A 19,845-nucleotide genomic window follows, 5' to 3' on the forward strand; every position below is an offset into this window, starting at 1 on the left:
CAACTTGGTACTTAAGTTGCCATGTGAATGCATCATTATATAATAAAGTATTTGCAAATTACAAGTTGTTCCAAACTGATGGGTGCTTTGTTTTGAAGTAATCCTTAATCTTGATAAATATTTGATGTTTGATACGGTCTCCCTGTACTTGATTAGTCAGTACAAGAGAATTGTCAAATTCAAACAACTCTGGAAACTATTATTATTTTGGCACATTATTTTGAGATTGCCTTGTTATCTGTTGGCTGTTGAAACAAGTGGACGCATTGCAGTCTTCCTTTCAGGTGCACTATTCATTTGTTTCAGCCTCTGCCCCTGGTCAGTTTTATTTGATCATCTGTTAAGTGGATTCTGATTAATTGGGCCACTTATTCTGGTTAATCACTTATTTGGGCCAACTCTTAAAGAACAAAAACTAATCAAGAAAATAGCTGGGGTTCCCTTCATTTATTTGGTGAGAAGTAAGCAGTAAGGCAATTCAGAACTGCCTTGCTTAGTATATTTTCAAGTATTCAGGCTTGAAGTTGCCAGAAATGGCTGGGAGTAAAAATGAAATGATTTCACTCCAAAAGTTAGAAGCTATGAAGAATTTGAAGGTATTGGCAATGATGAATGTTAGAATGAAAAGGAAAATTTTGGAGGATGAAATCATCATTAACATTGTATTAAGGCAGTCCATTATCTACACTCTGCACTGAATGAATTCCTCAGTCATAAACTGTTAGGGGCTAATACTGTACTACTATTGGTAATGTTCTAACTTCTGTGTTTAACTTAAATACATATTTTTACTCAATTTGTCTCTTTTATACCTTTTTAACTACAGTATTTCCATGAAACTGGTTAATTGGGACAGCTGCTTAATTGGGCCAAAATGTACTGGTTCTCATGTGTCCCAATTAACTGGAATCAACTGTAATCTGATTATTTTCAAGCACAGTAGTTATTAGTAGCCATAACAATGTCAATTTTATAATGATCTTTCCATACAAATATCTGTAATAAACTTGAGCTGCCTTTGTTTGTAAAGTCTTATTGCTGGAGTAAGTTCTAAATAATTTGTATTAAAACTAAATTTGGTACATTTGTTTTAAAAGTTATTTATAATCTGTGGATTTTGGTATTGAATTTAAAATATGTATTAACTCTTATCTACTTGGATTTGCATTTTCTTCATTTCTAGCTTTCTGAGAAGGAGATGAGCATGTTGGAGGAAAGAATCAAGCGATCAGCTAAAAAGAGTACGACTGTATCAATAAAACAACTGGAAGAGAAGGCTCAAAGACCACAAGGAATGAATCAAAATGCAGCCACACCACGAAAGGGCTGTGAGGATGTGCCATCCAAGCTGAAGTATGTATATGTTGTTTTGTAATTTATGTGCATGGTCTCAAACAGCAATGGGAATAGTTAAACATTGAACAGCATTGTGAACAAAAATCTCAATTTTGTAAAGGTCTGGCCCTTTTGAGAGTGTTCATCACATAAATGACAAATAATTTTTCTGCAGGCAGCTACATATTTCAATGGAAAAGAATAAATGGTTGACTTTTCTGGCCAAGGCCCTTCAACAGGTCTGGGGGAGAAAAGTTGAGAAGTTAGAACAAGAAGGTGGGGTAGGGGAGGAAGAAGTACAAGCTGATAGGTGAAACCGGGAGGGTGAAGTAAAAAGCTGGCAAGTTATGGAAAGAGCTAAAGGGTTGGAGACGGGGAAACCTGATAGGAAACCATGGAAGAAGGGGGAGGAGCACCACAGGAAGGTGCTGGGCAGGTAAGGACCAAGGTGAGAGGGGGAAATGGGAATAGTGAAGGGGGGGCAATCACCGGAAGTTTGAGAAATCAATGTTCATGCCATCAGGTTGCCCCCCAACCTGATGGCGTGAACATCGATTTCTCAAACTTCTGTTAATTGTCCCTCTCTCCCCCCCCTCCCCCCATTGCCATTCCTGTTTCTTCCCCCCTTTCATCCTATCTCCTTACCTCTGGTGCTCCTCCCCCTTCCCTTCCATAGCCTTCTACTCCAGTGTTCCCTCTAATTTGTAATGACCAGTGTGTGCAAAACTCTTGTACTGGCAATTTTTTGCCTAATGACAACAGCATGTGTGGACTGAACTTTATATATAGAGCTAGCAAAACACTGTCAATAAAAACTTTGATCTCCTCTGGGTTTAATTGTTTTCGCTCTTGTTCATCTGTATTCTTTCAAAACAGACGTAACTGGCCTGTAGCACGTAATGAGGGTTTTTCTTGCCGAATTCTTGCACATTGTCCATATGTGATTTGCTTGCTAAATGACTCTTTTTAAAAAGTCAAATTTCCAAATATTACTCCACTTCTTCCCACTTACAAATTCCTCAACTATAGCATTGTGACAATACACACAGGTGACATCAGTTTCTGTATTGTACATAAATATTTATTGTAGCTGCACGTTCCTGATCTCCATGAGCTTTCAGTATAGCAGTTTATACAGTTTCCATTAAGTCTTTCTGCTTAAATGAACTAGCAGTTCTTGTGCACTAACGTCCTTTGCTTCTTTAGAATTCCACACAGTGAATCAATAATTTCTTCAATAAAAGCAGTATAAATAAGCCAGTTCTAAAATCTGCAAACAAATCATTGCAAACTTCCCGTTGTAAACACTGTCCATGTCAGAAAACGGAAAGGAAAATGTGATTGTGTACGATTGTGAAATATATTTAACATGCAAACAAGGTAGAGGGTGACAACCTTTTGTGCGCAGGTTAAATTCCTTTGTGCGCCAGTAGCAAAAGATGTGTGTGCGCACCCACCGTAGAGGAACATTGTTCTACCCTCTCCTATCAGATTCCTCCTCCTCCAGCCCTTTTATCTCTTTCACCTATCAGCTTCTCAGCTCTTTACTTCACCCCTCCCTCTTCCGGTTTCACCTATCACCTACCACCTTGTACTACTTCCTCCTTTTCCCCCCACCGTCTTGCTCTAACTTCTCATCTTTTTTTCCAGTCCTGATGAAGGGTCTCAGCATGAATTGTCGACTGTTTACTCTTTTCTATAGATGCTGCCTGACCACCTGCATTTCTCCAGCACTTTTGGTGTTGTTTGGATTTCCAGCATCTGCAGGTTTTCTCATCTTTGTACGCATTTCCTTATTGGATCCACCTAGTTGCATGATGCCCAGATTAATTGATCCCAAAGCACAGCCCCCATCTCTTTCAATGTGAAGCTGCTTCCTTGACAATTTAACCATGAATTCTTAATGGATTTTTTTTTTGTTTGTTTTTATTTGTCCTTTGTTTTAAAAACTTGATCCAAACCCTTGGTATTACTTATCTGTTAATACTGCTTCCTTCCAGCCTTAAAAGTTGATTTGTCCCATGATCACCAGGGTTCCAGATCAGAGGCAGTGATCATTTTACTTTGGTGTATCCTGTTCCTTGATTTCTCAAGGAGGAATGAATAACCCAAAACATTTTATCACATTGGCTTTATGATGAAGGTGCCTCTGTTTAATTGTAGTTGTTATATCATACATCCTATAATTTGTGTATTTTCATTTTGTATGTTATACAATATTCCAATCAGTGGTGAGCATTTAGTGTCTGTGTTCAAATGGCAAAATTTCCATTTTGAACATTGATTTGTTTTTATGATTCGTTCATTACAAAATTTAGTGGTTTTTTTCCTCTGAAGAAGCATCCTGTGGGGTTCCTTGATAGCTCAGTACTACATTGTAGGTTTAAAGGTCACTGGTTTATTAGGTTTTGGGTTGCAACAGAAAATTATTTCGCTTTCTTTGTTAATATTTTAAATAAATGCTAAATTTGCAAATTGAAATGCATCCCCTTTTGAAAAGTCACTATCCGGGAAGGATTTTTATGCAAGTATGAACCCTATCTTGTTGATTGCTTGCCATGTTATGGCTTCATGGAGATGATTTGATGTGTTTGCATCAGAATGAGCATCTTATCAGCCTTGAGTTTGCCTGCAGGCTGTTAACAGTGGAGCATATCAGCTTTTGTTATTTAACTTTCTACCTATGCCTCACTGACAGCCAAAGATATTAATACCAGTTATAAAGCTTTGACTGTAATTCTGCCTGAGATGAATAGAGCAAACTGGGCTCCATGATGGGACGTGCATGATTTTGAGAATGAACTCTGTTTTTCATCCAATTTTTAACCAAGTTTTGGAAACTCATAATTTGTAGATCAAGGAGCCCCAAGATCTTTGGAAGTAGGGTTAAAGTAAAACAAGTTCATTTTTGACTGGCATGAGCATTAAGAGGCAAGTGACTCCCCTGTGTATAGTAAATTTCTAATTTTGTAAAGGAGTCTGAACTAAATAATGGGGGGAAGATTACAGGTTCATCTCAGCTTTCAAATGCCCAACTTGTGTACAGCCTCTACATACAAACAAATTTTAAATTTTAGGGATACTGGTACAATGGATTTGTGTGCTGCTGTGGACACATTCTGCCATGCGGGAACTTCGTTCACTGTTGCATTTCGGATTTGCAAACTAGGCTATGGGCAGTTCACAGGGACAGGGCCTTGTAACTTGAGGCACTCTTGTACAAGTTAAAGGCAGTAGAGGGGTGGTTTGGGCCAAGCATACAGAAAGGTGAAAGATATATTTGAACACTTCATTAGAGGCGGTGGTAGGTGGTACTAGGATTTTCAACTTGAGGTTGTCCATGGGTGACTTTAACTTCCCTAATATTGATTGGCATCTGATTAGTTCCAAGGGTTTAGATGGGGCAGAGTTTGTTAAGAGTGTCCAGGACGGATTCCTGTCACAGTATGTGGACAGGCCGACTGGGGGGATGCCATACTAGATGTAGTACTAGGTAATGAACTGGGTCAGGTCACAGATCTCTCAGTGGGTGAGTATCTGGGGGACAGTGACCACTGCTCCCTGGCCTTTAGCATTATCATGGAAAAGGATAGACTCAGAGAGGACATGAAAATGTTTAATTGGGGAAGGGCAAATTATGAGACGACAAGGCTAGAACCTGCGTGTGTGAATTGGGATGATGTTTTTGCAGGGAAATGTACTATGGACATGTGGTCAATGTTTAGAGATCTCTTGCAGGATGTTAGGGATAAATTTGTCCTGGTGAGGAAGATAAAGAATGGTAGGGTGAAGGAACCATGGGTGACAGGTGAGATGGAAAATCTAGTCGGGTGGAAGAAGGCAGCATACATGAGGTTTAGGAAGCAAGGATTAGATTGAGGAATATAAGGAGGTAAGAAAGGAGCTTAAGGGGCTGAGAAGAGCAAGGGGGCATGAGAAGGCCTTGGCGAGTAGGGTAAAGGAAAACCCCAACGCATTCTTCAATTATGTGAAGAAAAAAAGGATGACAGAAGTGAAAGTAGGACCAATTAGAGATAAAGGTGGGAAGATGTGCCTGGAGGCTGTGGAAGTGAACGAGGTCCTCATTGAATACTTTTCTTTGGTATTCACCAATGAGAGGGAACTTGATGATGGTGACGACAATATGAGTGAGGTTGATGTTCTGGAGCATGTTGATATTAAGGGAGAGGAGGTGTTAAAATACATTAGGACAGATAAGTCCCCAGGGCCTGATGGAATATTCCCCAGGCTGCTCCATGAGGTGAGGGAAGAGATTGCTGAGCCTCTGGCTAGGATCTTTATGTCCTCGTTGTCCACGGGAATGGTACTGGAGGATTGGAGGGAGGCGAGTGTTATCCCCTTGTTCAAAAAAGGTAGTAGGGATAGTCCGGGTAATTATAGACCAGTGAGCCTTACGTCTGTGGTGGGAAAGCTGTTGGAAAAGATTCTTAGAGAAAGGATCTGTGGGCATTTAGAGAATGATGGTCTGATCAGGGACAGTCAACATGGCTTTGTGAAGGGCAGATCGTGTCTAACAAGCCTGATAGAGTTCTTTGAGGAGGTGACCAGGCATATAGATGAGGGTAGTGCAGTGGATGTGATCTGTATGGATTTTAGTAAGGCATTTGACAAGGTTCCACACGGTAGGCTTATTCAGAAAGTCAGAAGGCATGGGATCCAGGGAAGTTTGGCCAGGTGTATTCAGAATTGGCTTGCCTGCAGAAGGCAAAAGGTGGTGGTGGAAGGAGTACATTCAGATTGGAGGATTGTGACTAGTGGTGTCCCACAAGGATCTGTTCTGGGACCTCTACTTTTTGTGATTTTTATTAACAATCTGGATGTGGGGGTAGAGGGGTGGGTTGGCAAGTTTGCAGACGACACAAAGGTTGGTGGTGTTGTAGATAGTGTAGAGGATTGTCAAAGATTGCAGAGAGACACTGATAGGATGCAGAAGTGGGCTGAGAAGTGGCAGATGGAGTTCATCCCGGAGAAGTGTGAGGTGGTACACTTTGGAAGGACAAAAAGGCAAAGTACAAAGTAAATGGCAGGATACTTGGTAGTGTGGAGGAGCAGAGGGATCTGAGGATACCTGTCCACAGATCCCTGAAAGTTGCCTCACAGGTGGATAGGGTAGTTAAGAAAGCTTATGGGGCGTTAGCTTTCATAAGTCGAGGGATAGAGTTTAAGAGTCGCGATGTAATGATGCAGCTCTGCAAAACTCTGGTTAGGCCACACTTGGAGTACTGTGTCCATTTCTGGTCGCCTCACTATAGGAAAGATATGCAAGCATTGGAAAGGGTACAGAGGAGATTTACCAGGATGCTGCCTGGTTTAGAGAGTATGCATTATGATCAGAGATTAAGGGAGCTAGGGCTTCTCTCTTTGGAGAGAAGGAGGATGAGAGGAGACATGATAGAGGTGTACAAGATAATAAGAGGAATAGGTAGAGTGGATAGCCAGCGCCTCTTCCCCAGGGCACCACTGCTCAATACAAGAGGACATGGCTTTAAGGTAAGGGGTGGGAAGTTCAAGGGGGATATTAGAGGAAGGTTTTTACTCAGAGAGTGGTTGGTGCGTGGAATGCACTGCCTGAGTCAGTGGTGGAGGCAGATACACTAGTGAAGTTTAAGAGACTACTAGACAGGTTATATGGAGGAATTTAAGGTGGGGGCTTATATGGGAGGCAGGGTTTGAGGGTCGGCACAACATTGTGGGCCAAAGGGCCTGTACTGTGCTGTACTGTTCTATGTTCTATGTAAAATCAATAAAATACAAAGAAGAGTAGTTCAGTTTCAGTTAAAAGTATGAGGTAAAATTAGTTACAGCACATTGGTTGCACCTGAAATTCTTTCTGCTTTGAACTGGTGCGGAAATTTTGTCTAAGAACTGGTTATTAACAACTGGTTTTTGGTGCTACCAATTGGAATTACTACATCAGAATATTCAGCTTGCTTTGGCTCTCTGTACTAATGATATTAATGATGTTATCTAGAATTGTGTTTTTTTTTTCAGATTTCCTACATTTCAGCAAAAATTACCTTTGTGTATATTGCTGTTGTAACTTTTAACAGTGTAACTCTGCCTTAGCTTCAGATGTATTGCCACTGCTTTTTACCTTTCAAACAATGTCTAGAATTATGAAGGATGTAAATTTAATAGAATTGCCTTGTCTGGTTGCAAGGCTGATTTTAGTATTATAAATTGATTAACCAGAGTTTGACAAGGATTGTAAAATTCTATTTTTACCTCAGCTTCTGTTCAGATAAAGCCTAGCTGTTTAGGCGGTATTGCTCACGCGGTATTGCTGAGGAATGCAACTGTTGCAATCTTTCCATTACCATAAACAAAGAATATATTTTGGTATGAAATTCACAACATGTGCCAGTTGAATTCATTTGGATGCTTTCTGTATACTTTGCTGAAATTCTCTGAAATTAAGGGTGTATGCTCTATTAATTCGTGGCCTATCACTAGTTATTTAGATTACTGGTGGACCATTATGGGAAAGTATAATAGTTAAACAGAATCCTTGCTCGTCATTCAGATATAAACTTTAAAGCTAGATATTCATGAAGAGTAGTGATTGCAACCATTTTCATTTTGCTAACTTAATACCAATTACAATAGAGCTACAAAAGTACAGTGTTTAGTTGTTTGGGAATCATTAGTCCAGAATGGAAACCAATCTGTGAGTGGTGTTTTGAGGATAGAACTATTGTTAGCATTATATTTACTCTTCCCTTACTGTGTAATGTAAACAAAGACATTGGGGTATTAACAAAAATAATATCCATTAGGCTGCAAAGATTGCTAATCTGACACGTGTTTCACAGTGATGCTTCATTCACCTACCTGAGCTTGATTTATCACAGGCTAAACCTGAAATTCTCTTAGTTGAATAACTCCATTTCTTTGCTCTAATCTGATGAAAAATCTAATCAACACTGACCAAGGAAGTGAGCAGTAGGAAAAGGTTGACTAGTTTTCAGTGAGTACTTTCTGGTTGATTATCCTGGCTGGATTTATTGTATGGTTATTACAGGGTGTATTTGTTAACTTCATCTTGATTTATCTGGATGACTAAAGATGAGCTTAAGTTATATATTATATACATGTTGAATTGACTACAGTTTTCTGAGAGTAGTTGAAGCTTTCTAATAATGTCTTGCGTACAAAAAGGAAGGCCTGCTTTTTAACACCTTTAGTCAATGTACAGATTTTTTTCCTTTTGTTCAAATAAGTAGTTGTAGGATTGCTGTCAGCAGTCTGAATGTATAATGTTTTAATGATTGGGTAGAAATAAGCCACTTTTTTAATCAATGTTGTCTAGTTTAGTTTTATGATAATCTTGGGTTAAACTTACTAAAACTGATAATTGACCTTTGTCATATTTCTCCATCCCCTGCAATTTATATTTTAATTTTGGTTCCAAGTCTATTTTAAAGTGCTTAAGATTTTATTTTACTTAATTTCAAAATATAAGTAACAAAATAGAGAAAAAATAATGATCCTCAAAGATCTAACACCTTTCTCACCTCTTCAGTAAGATTATGGTTTTGTGCCTGAGGTTGAGAGTTGAGAATTCCAAAGGTTTATAGTCACCAATTGTGGAAAGCAGTTTTCTTGTCCTATACAACAGACGCAATTTTCCTGATACTATACCTCTAGTTGACATTAAGCTAGTATTTATCAAATTGTTCCATGACTACCTGTTGAAAAATGACTGAGTTGATCAATGGACTGAAGATGGGATTGCTCTTTAAGATGAGAAAGTTCATAGTGAAGTTTGAAGAATTTGGTTGCCAGAGAACATAGATGATAATTGACAAAAGAAAAGGAATAAATATCATGGGGCTTTCTCTCTCATGGTTGATTCATAACTTTATAAAAACCCTTGGTTGAGAATTCTATAGGCATGTAATTTGAATGCGAGAATATGTTCTGTTTGAATGCTTTGGATATCTTAACAGCACAGCAGGAGTATTTCATTTGGTTCCTTGTGCCCACTCCTTTAATTTTGATATTATGTATTGTGGCTATTAAGTAGTGCAAATCCTACTTGTCTAGATGTTGCTTAACTCTTTTTTTAAATTTATCTGGGGAATTGTAAATGGAGTTCAATAAATTGGTCAACAACACCCTGCAGTTAAATAGCACCTTTGAATGCAGTAAATCTTTCCAAGTAATGCAACAAGGACATTGTGAACCCTTGTCTGCATGCCACAAGAGGGTAGTTCCCTGGTGGAATCAAAGCTTTGTCAAGCTCAAGTTTATTGTCATTACATGTATACCACCAAACCAAAGTGTTTTGTTGGACCAAGGTGCACAAAGCAGTACATATAAAACACACAAGGCTTAAAGTAACATTACTACAAATAGATAAAATATTTTCTAGAAGATTGACATTGAAGATTGTGAAGCAGTTTATGGAGGGAGCCCAACTCTACAGTGAAACCAAAAGGAAGTACTACCATACAAAGTAAAGTAAATGTTGGGTCAGCAGTTTCCCTTATGTAAAGTAAATCTGGCTGATTCAGATTGTTTTAACATGCCTTCTCAAACAGAAAAATGCTAGATCTATGGAAGACTCAGGAATCTCATTGTGTGAATGGGATGAGGATATGTTGTGGGTGATTGGCTGGATGAGTAGGAGTTGATTAGCTTACACAACTGGACAACAAATGAGAGATTGAGGCCAGTGTTTCATTCAACTATATTTAGGAGTGCTGGTAAAAAAAAAAGTAAGAAGTTGCATAGTGTCATTTGTTTATTTGATGGTTCCTTCAGAACTAGGACAATAGTAGAAGCTTGATTCAAGCAAATTTCATACAATATTTCTGGATAAATGGTGCAACCCCGGTTTTGAGGGTTTAGAGAAAAGGACTGGTAATTTTGGATATTGGTCACTTGTAAACAAACCACCATTTGTGGCAGGCTAACACAAATGCCTTGATTAAAGCAGCTGAAGGTAGTTGGGCACTGGTTGCTCCCTTGAAGTCCCATACAGCAGGACCAATTCAGAATTGGGGGAAAAATTTTATTTTCACTAATTTCATAAGAGCAAATTTTTCTTTTATTGTGTGTCCTAGAAATTGGGGTTGTGACCTGTGAATTCAGTAAGGGTGAATTTCCATTACCTGAGTGGCTATAATGCAGTGGATCTCCTTGTGCTATGCTTAGTCAAACCCTGCATTGATGCTACTTCGTGTACATATGCTGAACTTCTCAATTTTATCAACTTTGCCTCTAACTTCCACCCTACTCTTAAATTCACTTGGTCCATTTTTGACACGTTCCTCCTCTTTCTCAATCTGTCTCCTTCTCTGGAGACAAACTGTCAAGCAAAATCTTTTTTTAAAACTTGTGTGTCTCTCCCCACACTTTCTCCTGTAACAATGCTATTCCCTTAGCTCCTTCATCTTAGCTGCATCTGTTCCTTGGAAGTGGCTTTCCTTCCTAGTGCATCAGAGATGTCCTCCTCCAGCAAATGGAGTTTCCCTTCTTCTACCACTGATGTGGCCCTCACCTGCATCTCCTCCATTTCCCGAACATCAGTGCTCACCCTATCTTTCTTCTGCCTTAACAGTGATAGTTCCTCTTGTCCTTACCTACCACCCCATGAGCCTCTGCATCAGAGAAAATCCTCTGCAGCTTCCACCATATCCAAAGGGATCCTGCCACCAATCAGTTTTATCTCACGCCCTCTCTCTGCTCTCTGTGATTGCTCCCTCTGTGATTTCCTTGTCCATTTGTCTCTCCCCACTAATCTTCCTCAAGACACTTACTCCTGCAAGTGGCCAAAGTGCTGCACCTGCCCATTCACCTTCATTCAGGGCCCCAAACAGTCCCTCCAGGTGAAATAACACTTCACCTGTGAATCTGTTGAGGTGGTCTATTATATCTGATGCAGCTGGTGGAGCCTCCTGTAAGTTGGTAAGACCTGTCATAAATTGTGTGACCACTTCGATCACCTCCACTCCATTTGCCAAAAGTGGAATTTCCAGTGGCCAAACATTTTAACTGCCATTCCCCTTCCGACATGTCAGTCCATGGCCATCTCATGCCAGGATGAGGTCCACCCACAGGGTGGAGGAGCAACAGCTCGTATTCCTATTCCGTCTGGATAGCCTCCAACCTGACAAATACCGATTTCTTCCATCTTAAAAATATATATATTTTCGCCTCCCCCACCCTTGTTCTATTCCCCACTCTGGCCGTTTGCCTTTTCTCATCTGCCTATCAGCTCCCCTGGGCCCCTCTTCCTTTTCTACAATGGTCCACTCTCCTCTCCTATTAAATTCTTTCCTGCCCACCAGGCTTCACCTATCACCTAGCTATCCTCCTTCCCCTCCCCCCACCTTTTTATTGTCACATTTTCCCCCTTCCTCTCCAGTCTTGAAGGGTCTCTGCCTGAAACATTGACTATTTATTCATTTTCATGCCTGGCCTGCTGAGTTCCTCCAGCATTTTGTGTGTGTTGCTTAGTCAAAGTTTGCCTTGAGGTGAAAGGCAGTTAGTCACTAGTTTGGAATAAGATTTGTACTTGTTTGAAGCAAGACAATGGTGTGGTTTGGAGTTGACGGGTTGCATGCAAAGGTGACCTGCACTTTCAATGAATTTTATGATAGCTATGATATATATTGAAGCTTGGCTGTAACAACACAGAAAATCCTGCAAAATCTCAGGTTAGGCAGCATCTTTGAGGGAAAATGCCAATGTTTTGGTTATGTGGTCCTTTAATAGAACCGGGAAAGAGATACAAGTTGCTTTTCAGTAAAGGAGCAATATGTAGAACAAATTCTGTGATACAAGGAGTTGAAATTTTATTTGTAAAGCTCTGCTATTGCAAGATCAATTTTCCATCTGCGATGGACGTCAAGATGGTATGCATATTCCATTTTGGAACAGAAGTCAATTTTATCCATTGAAGTCAAGCTTGCCAATGGCCCATCTCAGGACTTCAAGGTAATTGATTAATACCTGCAAGCTTTTAGTATGCAGTTAAATCTGAAAGAATTGGGGCCACTTTAATAAGATCTCACTAAAGTGGTTTGTGGGCTTGGTTAATTGTAGTTGGCATAATGCTTCTAATTTGGTTTTGGCATAATTGTAAGTTTTAAGGTAGATGGTGATTATGTACCAGTATTATCATCTACTTGTATTGTACAGCCTGCAAATTGCTTGCTTTTTGTCTAAATTAACTCCATCATTACTGGCATCTCAAAGTATTTGCCCAAAATGTCGTACTCTTTGTTTATTTATCTAGCTTTCAGCTGTTTCATTAGCAGCCTTCTCTCCAAGTAATGATAGGTTTACTAATGGGTGTTAATGTAGGATTTGAAGTAATTCTCATCCTCCTGTTACTGCAGCCCTGCAAAGTAATACTTTGGGGGTGGTGGGAGGGGAGAGAAGGAGTAGTATATATTGAAGCCATGTGGTCAATGAATTGGATTTCTGCCTTCCAAGTCTTCAAAAGTAGCTTAAAGTCAAATCATATTGAGTACAAATGCTTATTTTCTTCACTTAACTTCTTTTGTTGTGCTTTGTCTGTTGCTTTTATAATTGTGCTTAAACTCTAAACCTGTGTTCTGGCTTCTTTCACCGCATTTCCCTGGAAAGAATAATGTATCGAACCTATCGAATGTAAGTAAAACTTATTATTGTTGGCTGACAGTGTTCTGCTGTCAAACCAGCATAATAGCTGCCATTCATGATTAATATGGCAGTTCTTGCAGTATTGTGCAAAAGTCTTTGGCACATAGAGCTAGAGTGCCTAAGACTTTTACACAGTACTGTATTAATTTTATGTATTGCACTGTACTGTTACCACAAAAATAGTTCATGGTGTGAATGATAAATCTGATTCTTGGTGTGGGTCTGTGTTGTGGACTAAGTGGGTAGGGGGCAGGAAGAGCCAGATCATAGTTGGGGGGGAAAAGGGGAAGGCAGAGGAGAGGGAGCGAGAAGCTGCAAGAGACATTCTGTATTGATCAAAAAAACTGATTTTTTGGAATCAAATTACCTTTCCTGGTGTCTCAGGGCTGACTGTGTCTGCCCCTGACACCCCTACTGTGCCACCTGTCCCACGCCCCTCTTGCAGTGCTCCACCCTTGCCATTCTCAACATCCTTTGCTCCCATTGGATTTACAAACTTGCTGTCCACTCCACATTGACCGACATAGGAATGTGCAAAAGTCTTGGTCTGTGCCCAAGACATTTGCACAGTACTGTAAACTTTGTATTATGGTACACATTGCTTCTCAGAAACTAAGACTAAAATAGCTTGACATGTTGAGTGTCAAAAATGTTAAGTGCAGCAGAATCTAGTTTAATACAACGATTTATTCAGCAACAGATTCATTTGCCCAGTATGGGTTATAATTGTTCTAGGATTTATTGTAAACATTGAAGGCAATACAGTCTGTCATGTACATAAATTTCTTTGGCGGTTTCTGATGTTGGGATTCCTTGCAGTTAAGCTGAACTTAAAGCTTGGACTTACTAAATACAGTGGATTCTGGTTAATTGAGATAGATCGGGAGCATTATGCTTTGGCCAAATTCAGTGGCTGTTCCAATTAGCTGAAATTTTATAGAAATGGTTAAAAGGCTATTTTAAAAACTATGTTGAATTATGCAGCAAATTATGTATTTAAATAAAATGCAGAACAAATTAAGAACACTGCCTGTATTACTGCAGTGCTATAAAACAGTGCTGGCAGAGTACTTGGTAATCCATCTATTCTTAACCCCTTAAAACAAGAGTTTATCATTTTTCCCAACAACCAACAGATTGTTTTTCAGTTTGTGACATATTTGGGCAACATAACAGTTATGCAATGCACTTTCTTTGAACCTGATAATATAGCATTTGTTGCAAAGAGAACCATATGGCATGGCACTATTTTTTTTTTTTTTTTTTTTTTTTGAAAAGCCAGTTTCATCAGCATTGCAGATATCACCTGCATAAAATTTTTGAAGCAAGTCGGGAGTTTTGTAGACTTCCATGTTTCTGCACTTGGAGCATCAGTACCACTTTCTTCACCATGTGCTTTCTTGAATTTAATGTAGTGCCTACATCAGCCAACCATCTGTTGCTTTAAATTCTTTGTGACACATCTTTTTAGCTGGCTCTTCTGACTAGATTTTTTTAAACTTTGGTCTCCTGACGTGCACACCTTGTCCATTTACAATGGAAAACCATTTATTGAGATCTTTAACATCTAGATCCTTACCTTTCAGATGTTCCCTCTTGTCCCTTGTGTAATGCCCATTTTTCTTGCAGGTTTATCTTGCTGATGTGTCAAATGTGCAGCTGTAGATTTTGGACTCCAGTTATCTCTGCCAACTGGCAATGAGTGGTGTTAGGTGGATGGCTTTTAATTTGGTCCAATAGGGTAACTTTTTCAGCTAGTGTCAAATCTTTTTGTGTATTAGATTATGAGAACACAGTCCTCGTTTATTGTCAATTAGAAATGCATGCATTAAGAAATGATACAATGTTCCTTCAGTATGATATCACAGAAACACAGGATAGACCAAGACTAAAACTGACAAAAACCACATAATTATAACATATAGTTACAACAGTGCAAAGCAATACCATAATTTGATAAAGAGCAGACCATGCGCACGGTAAAAAAAGTCTCAAAGTCCCGATAGCCCCATCATCTCACGCAGACGGTAGAAGTGAGAAACTCTCCCTGCCATGAACCTCCAGCGCCGCAAACTTGCCGATGCGGCACCCTGGAAGCACCCAACCACAGCCAACTCTGAGTCTGTCTGAAAACTTCAAGCCTCCGACACTGAGCACCTAGCACCATCTCTGCTGAGTGCTTCGACCCCGTCCCGGCTGCCGAGCAACAAGCAAAGCCGAGGACTCGGGGCCTTCCCCTTCGGAGATTCTGGATCTCATAGTAGCAGTGGCAGCGAAACGGGCATTTCAGAAGTTTCACCAGATGTTCCTCCGAGCTCTCACGTTTGTCTCCATCAAATCAGGATTGTGCACAGCACCCTACTTGACAGATAACAGATATTCATCACTGGAATGGCTGCTGTGCGCTGAGTCGCACCGCCATCTTCTCTTTTTGTGGTGATTATCTCAATTTCTTTCAAAAAAAAAGTAACAAAAATCATTGCTTTTGCATCAGTGTCTGTCAGTCCAAATGGGTAACAGAACCATAAGCACATGCAACTGATACCACTGTTCATACTGAGCAAGATGTAGTGGCTAACGGTCACACAAGTGCATGTGACTAACTGCCTTGTACCACAATTAAGCATCATAGTGTCCCAATAAACAAAGGGAATCCCAGCTATTTTCTTGATTTTATTTTTGTTCTTTGAATTGTCCTATATAATTGGTTGCCCCGAATAACCATTGGTTCAATTAGCCAGAATCTACAGTGTGTATAGTTAAGCTTTGTGCACCAGAAGTTGTTAAGTTTGTGCCCTGATTTCAGCTAAAATAGCTGCTCTCTGTTAGGATGTTGCTACAATTTGCTTTTTATGTTTGAGTGACAGAAGAAAATTTGCTGCTTGTCCCAATAACTTGTCTATTGCCAGTAGTTGGAAGGTATTCACTGAAATTGGGTATGTGCCTGAAAATGTCCACACAAAGAAAGTACTGGAAAGTAATTGAAGCATTTGATCTGTAATACCAATCAAATTAAACACATGTGAGTGCAAGCTGTCAGCAGGGAGGTGGACTGGGGAGGTTGATGGCGATTAATATAAGAAATGATTTGTTAATAACTTGCAGCATTTGAGTTTCTTGTAAGTTTTTAAAAAAACATTATCCGAACGTTAAATATTTCTTGCAGTCAAGCACGCTCCAATAATGCACACTCCGCTTCAGAGTCTACGCACACGGTTCCAAAAGAGTTCCAGCTGGATCTTGATGAAATTGAAAATGACAACAATGCTGGTGGATGTGAATTACCAGATCTGGTACAACACAAGCTTGATGAACTCTATGAACCTGTTTGCATTCCAGAACCAAAGTAAGTCACCACTATAACGTACACAAAATGCTGTAGGAACTCAGCAAGTTGGGCAGCATCAATTGAAATAGGGGTGAAAAAAAGTTGATGTTTCAGGCAGAGATCCTTCATCAGGACTGGAAAGAAAGGGGAAAGATGACAAAATAAGGTGGTAGGGGAAGAGAAGGAGTACAAGCTAGAAGATAGGTGAAGTCAGGTGAAATAAGCCGGGAGGTAATATGTGTAAAACGTAAAGAGCTGGAGAAGAGGCGGCGGCCATGGGCCGACCACGATAAGGCTACACCTCATTCTGTTCGCGTAGTCTCCAACCTGATGTTAAAGAAATGGATGTTCATACCCTCAGGTAATTTCCCCCCTCTCCCTTTTCCCTCTTCAATTTCCCCACTCCCTCCTCTTACCTCTTAGCTGCCTATCACTCCCCCAGTGACACCCCCTCCTTTTTTTCTTTCTCCCATAGTCCACTCTCCTCCTGTATCAGATTTCTTCAGCCCTTTACCTTTTCCACCTATCAGCTCCCAGCTTCTTCATCTCACCTGACTTCACCTCTGACCTTTTAGCTTGTACTACTTTCACTACTTTCCCCCTTCTCTTCTCTTCTTTTCTCTTCTCTCTCTTCCCCCCCCCCCCCCCCCCCCGGTAGCCAGACAGCTGCATCCATCATTATGAGTTATCATGTGTTTCGATTTGCTTATCAATGTAAAGGCTATTCTTTGGAATGTAGGGTATTCTGTGGGGGGGTGGGGGAGGGAGTAAATGTGAATGTATATATTTCCACCAATGCTTAAGGTTGAAAAGTGGAGAAATAGAAAAGAATTTAAGATGCAGGATCGCAAAAAAAAAATAATGGTAATGGAAGTAGTGCAGAAGGGAAAGCTAAAGTATGCTGGAGCTTTAGGACTCTTTATGTGGTGCTAGACTATGGGCAGGTATGTTGCAGTACCAACTGGTATGCCAATAATTTACTAACCCTAATCTGTAAATCTTTGGAATGTGGGAGGAAACCCATGCTGAGATGGGGAGAATGTACTAATTTCTTACAAACTTTAGTGGCAGTGGAAGCCCGATCTTAGAGCTGGTGTACTGTATAAAGTGTTTCATTAACTGCTACACTACTGTACTGCCCCTAGGAACAGATGTCTACGTAATTATTAAAAACTAATAGGGCAGGTTGAGGAAGTGTGTGTGTGTGTTTTTTTTAAGCCATAAGAGCCAACAGTGTGAGAAAAGTGGTTACAATTTTAAATACATTACCAGTCAGTGTAGTTGAAGTGGTTTCAATTGTAGCATTTAAGAGGTAAATGGAAAGAAAAATTGGTATTCTGGGAGAGGGCAGATAATCCAAATAATTTGGTCTTCCAAAGGTTTAGCATGACGGGATGTCAGTTGGCATCCTCTTCACCATATCCAGTTTTATTCTGTACTATTGATATTTTTTTTTTGAGTGTCACTTTGGATTCCCTTTGATATTTCAGAAATCGTTCAGTTTCTCCACACTATGATGAGATGCATGGCAGCACTGATTCTACTATCAATTTTGTTGTGTCGCAGGTGGCAAGTAGTGACATTAACACCAGCATCCAGGCTCTTGCCCAGGTAAGATATCAGTGCCACTGTGTGTTTTGGCATTAGAGCCAGGTGTATATTTAACTTTTAAACTTGTTTTTCTGGTTGTTATTTTGGATAAAATAATATAAAATGCCCATTGAATAGATCTATTCATATTAGTCTACAACATCTTGGCAACTATGAGCATCAGAATTGCACTCACCACACTTTGTCAAGCCAGGAGATATCACTGGTTAAATGGGCATTGGAGAACATGCAGGAGTGACAAAAGGTGCTTAAACAGGATGATTGTCATAACGCAGTGTAGGAAGATATGTATGCAGAAACTTGAAGCAGCAAATTGGTCCCATAAATCTGTTTAAAGTTTAGAAAATTTTAGGAAGGATGAGTGAAACAGATCTAATGAGAAGCAATCTTAAATTCGTTCAACTTGTGTTACCTAGAATGAGTGAAAAATCAAAAAATCCTCTCATGGTCTTCAATTTGCATGCAATTTAGCTATGACTCTTGAAGTCATTGTCAATAAAGTCGGTCCCTGTGATATCAAGAAATGGCAGTGTTCAACGGGAAGAGCTTAAGCCAAGGATTCATACTCCTCCAGAATTAGCATTTCTTTTAACTGAGCTGCCTAGGTACAGCTTCAAAGTTCAAATATGTCAATAAATTGAAAAATTGCGTTCTGTATCCTCCAAAAAAAAAAACTGGATTTAAATATTTTGACAACTTGACATACTATAATACCAGTCATCTGCAAAGGAAAGGTGTTATTGATGGCACATGACACTCACATATTCTTAGCATTTAGTTTGGGTTGTGTCATGGCTACAAGCTGCATTTCAGCTTTGATCTAGACATTGGAAGCAGCATTCCAGAAATGAGGTGAAATAATGTCTATATGCCTATCTGTCATCAAAGAACCCTGGCAAATTTAAAACTAAATTCATTGTGATGGATGAGTATTTGCACACTGGGTTGTGGTCAGTTACCTCATACATTAATCATTGCAGTATCCTACAATACTTCATAGCCTACACAGGATGTTGAGAATTTATTGTATAGAATTCAATACATTAAGGATTCAGTGTCTTGTATTTGGATGTTTCTGTGATGAGGCAAATTGAAAAATATTGTTTTGTTTTCAGATTGATGAAGTTTTGCGACAGGAAAGCAAAGTTGATACCATGTCTGGTCACATAGACCAGTTTCTCATTGCAACCTTCATGCAGCTCCGATTAATTTACAATACTCATATGGCTGATGAGAAACTTAACAAGATGGAAATCCTAAAACTTTACAGCTGTATTATTGGGAACATGATTACGGTACGGTTTTGAATTGTTGCAATATCGCTTTTTTAAATGAAGATCTGAACCTATGTTTATATTGGACAGATTAACTCTTAATGGCCACTATGCCATGTGCTCACTGCCAAAAATGGACAAAACTGACAATGATAGAAATGTCACTAAATTATGATTTATGATAGAAAAGCCATTATTGAATTTCTAGATTATAATAGGCTAGGATGTCACTAAATTATGATGCCTCATAAATGAGGCTGGTTGTATATCTAGATTGCATAAAATTAGGAAACTTAGCATTTTCCAGATAGGCTAGTAGAACTGTGAGAGTGATGAGTTGCACCATTTAAAGGAGTAGTTATACAGTGATGATAGCTACTCTTTTCTGAACCCTGACGACTAAACAATGTGCACAGGGGCCATCTGACTCACAAACAAAGACACTTGTATGGAAAGTAGGGTGAATAAGTAAGGATTTGTGCAAGAAGCAACTCTGGGCCGTAACTCTCACGAAAGAAAATCATTGGGAGCTGCAAAAGGCAGTAGCATTTCCACTAACTTCACAAGTCTGTGTGCAACTTTAGTCTGATTTGATCAAAAATTAAACTTCTGCAAAATTGAACCAATAAATTTTACTTGAAT

At 39.5% G+C, this 19,845-nt stretch overlaps 1 protein-coding gene and 1 non-coding gene across 5 annotated transcripts in view; both read left to right on the forward strand.

Annotated features, from left to right (window-relative positions):
* The window catches only part of ckap5 (cytoskeleton associated protein 5), a 97,690-nt gene that overhangs the window by 58,830 nt on the left and 19,015 nt on the right, over nt 1-19,845 (forward strand). For all 4 annotated transcript variants that reach the window (XM_072272690.1, XM_072272693.1, XM_072272691.1 and 1 more), the window contains exons 33-36: nt 1,184-1,353; nt 16,157-16,336; nt 17,809-17,929; nt 19,045-19,224. In XM_072272690.1, the coding sequence (XP_072128791.1) occupies nt 1,184-1,353; nt 16,157-16,336; nt 17,809-17,929; nt 19,045-19,224 (651 nt within the window). The remainder of the gene's footprint in view (nt 1-1,183; nt 1,354-16,156; nt 16,337-17,808; nt 17,930-19,044; nt 19,225-19,845) is intronic.
* On the forward strand, nt 19,526-19,636 carry LOC140205642 (small nucleolar RNA SNORD67). The gene has a single exon (XR_011887910.1). It is a non-coding gene; the product is annotated as a small nucleolar RNA SNORD67 (small nucleolar RNA).

Source organism: Mobula birostris, chromosome 11 (genome assembly GCF_030028105.1).
Source record: "Mobula birostris isolate sMobBir1 chromosome 11, sMobBir1.hap1, whole genome shotgun sequence".
NCBI classification, from domain to species: domain Eukaryota; kingdom Metazoa; phylum Chordata; class Chondrichthyes; order Myliobatiformes; family Myliobatidae; genus Mobula; species Mobula birostris.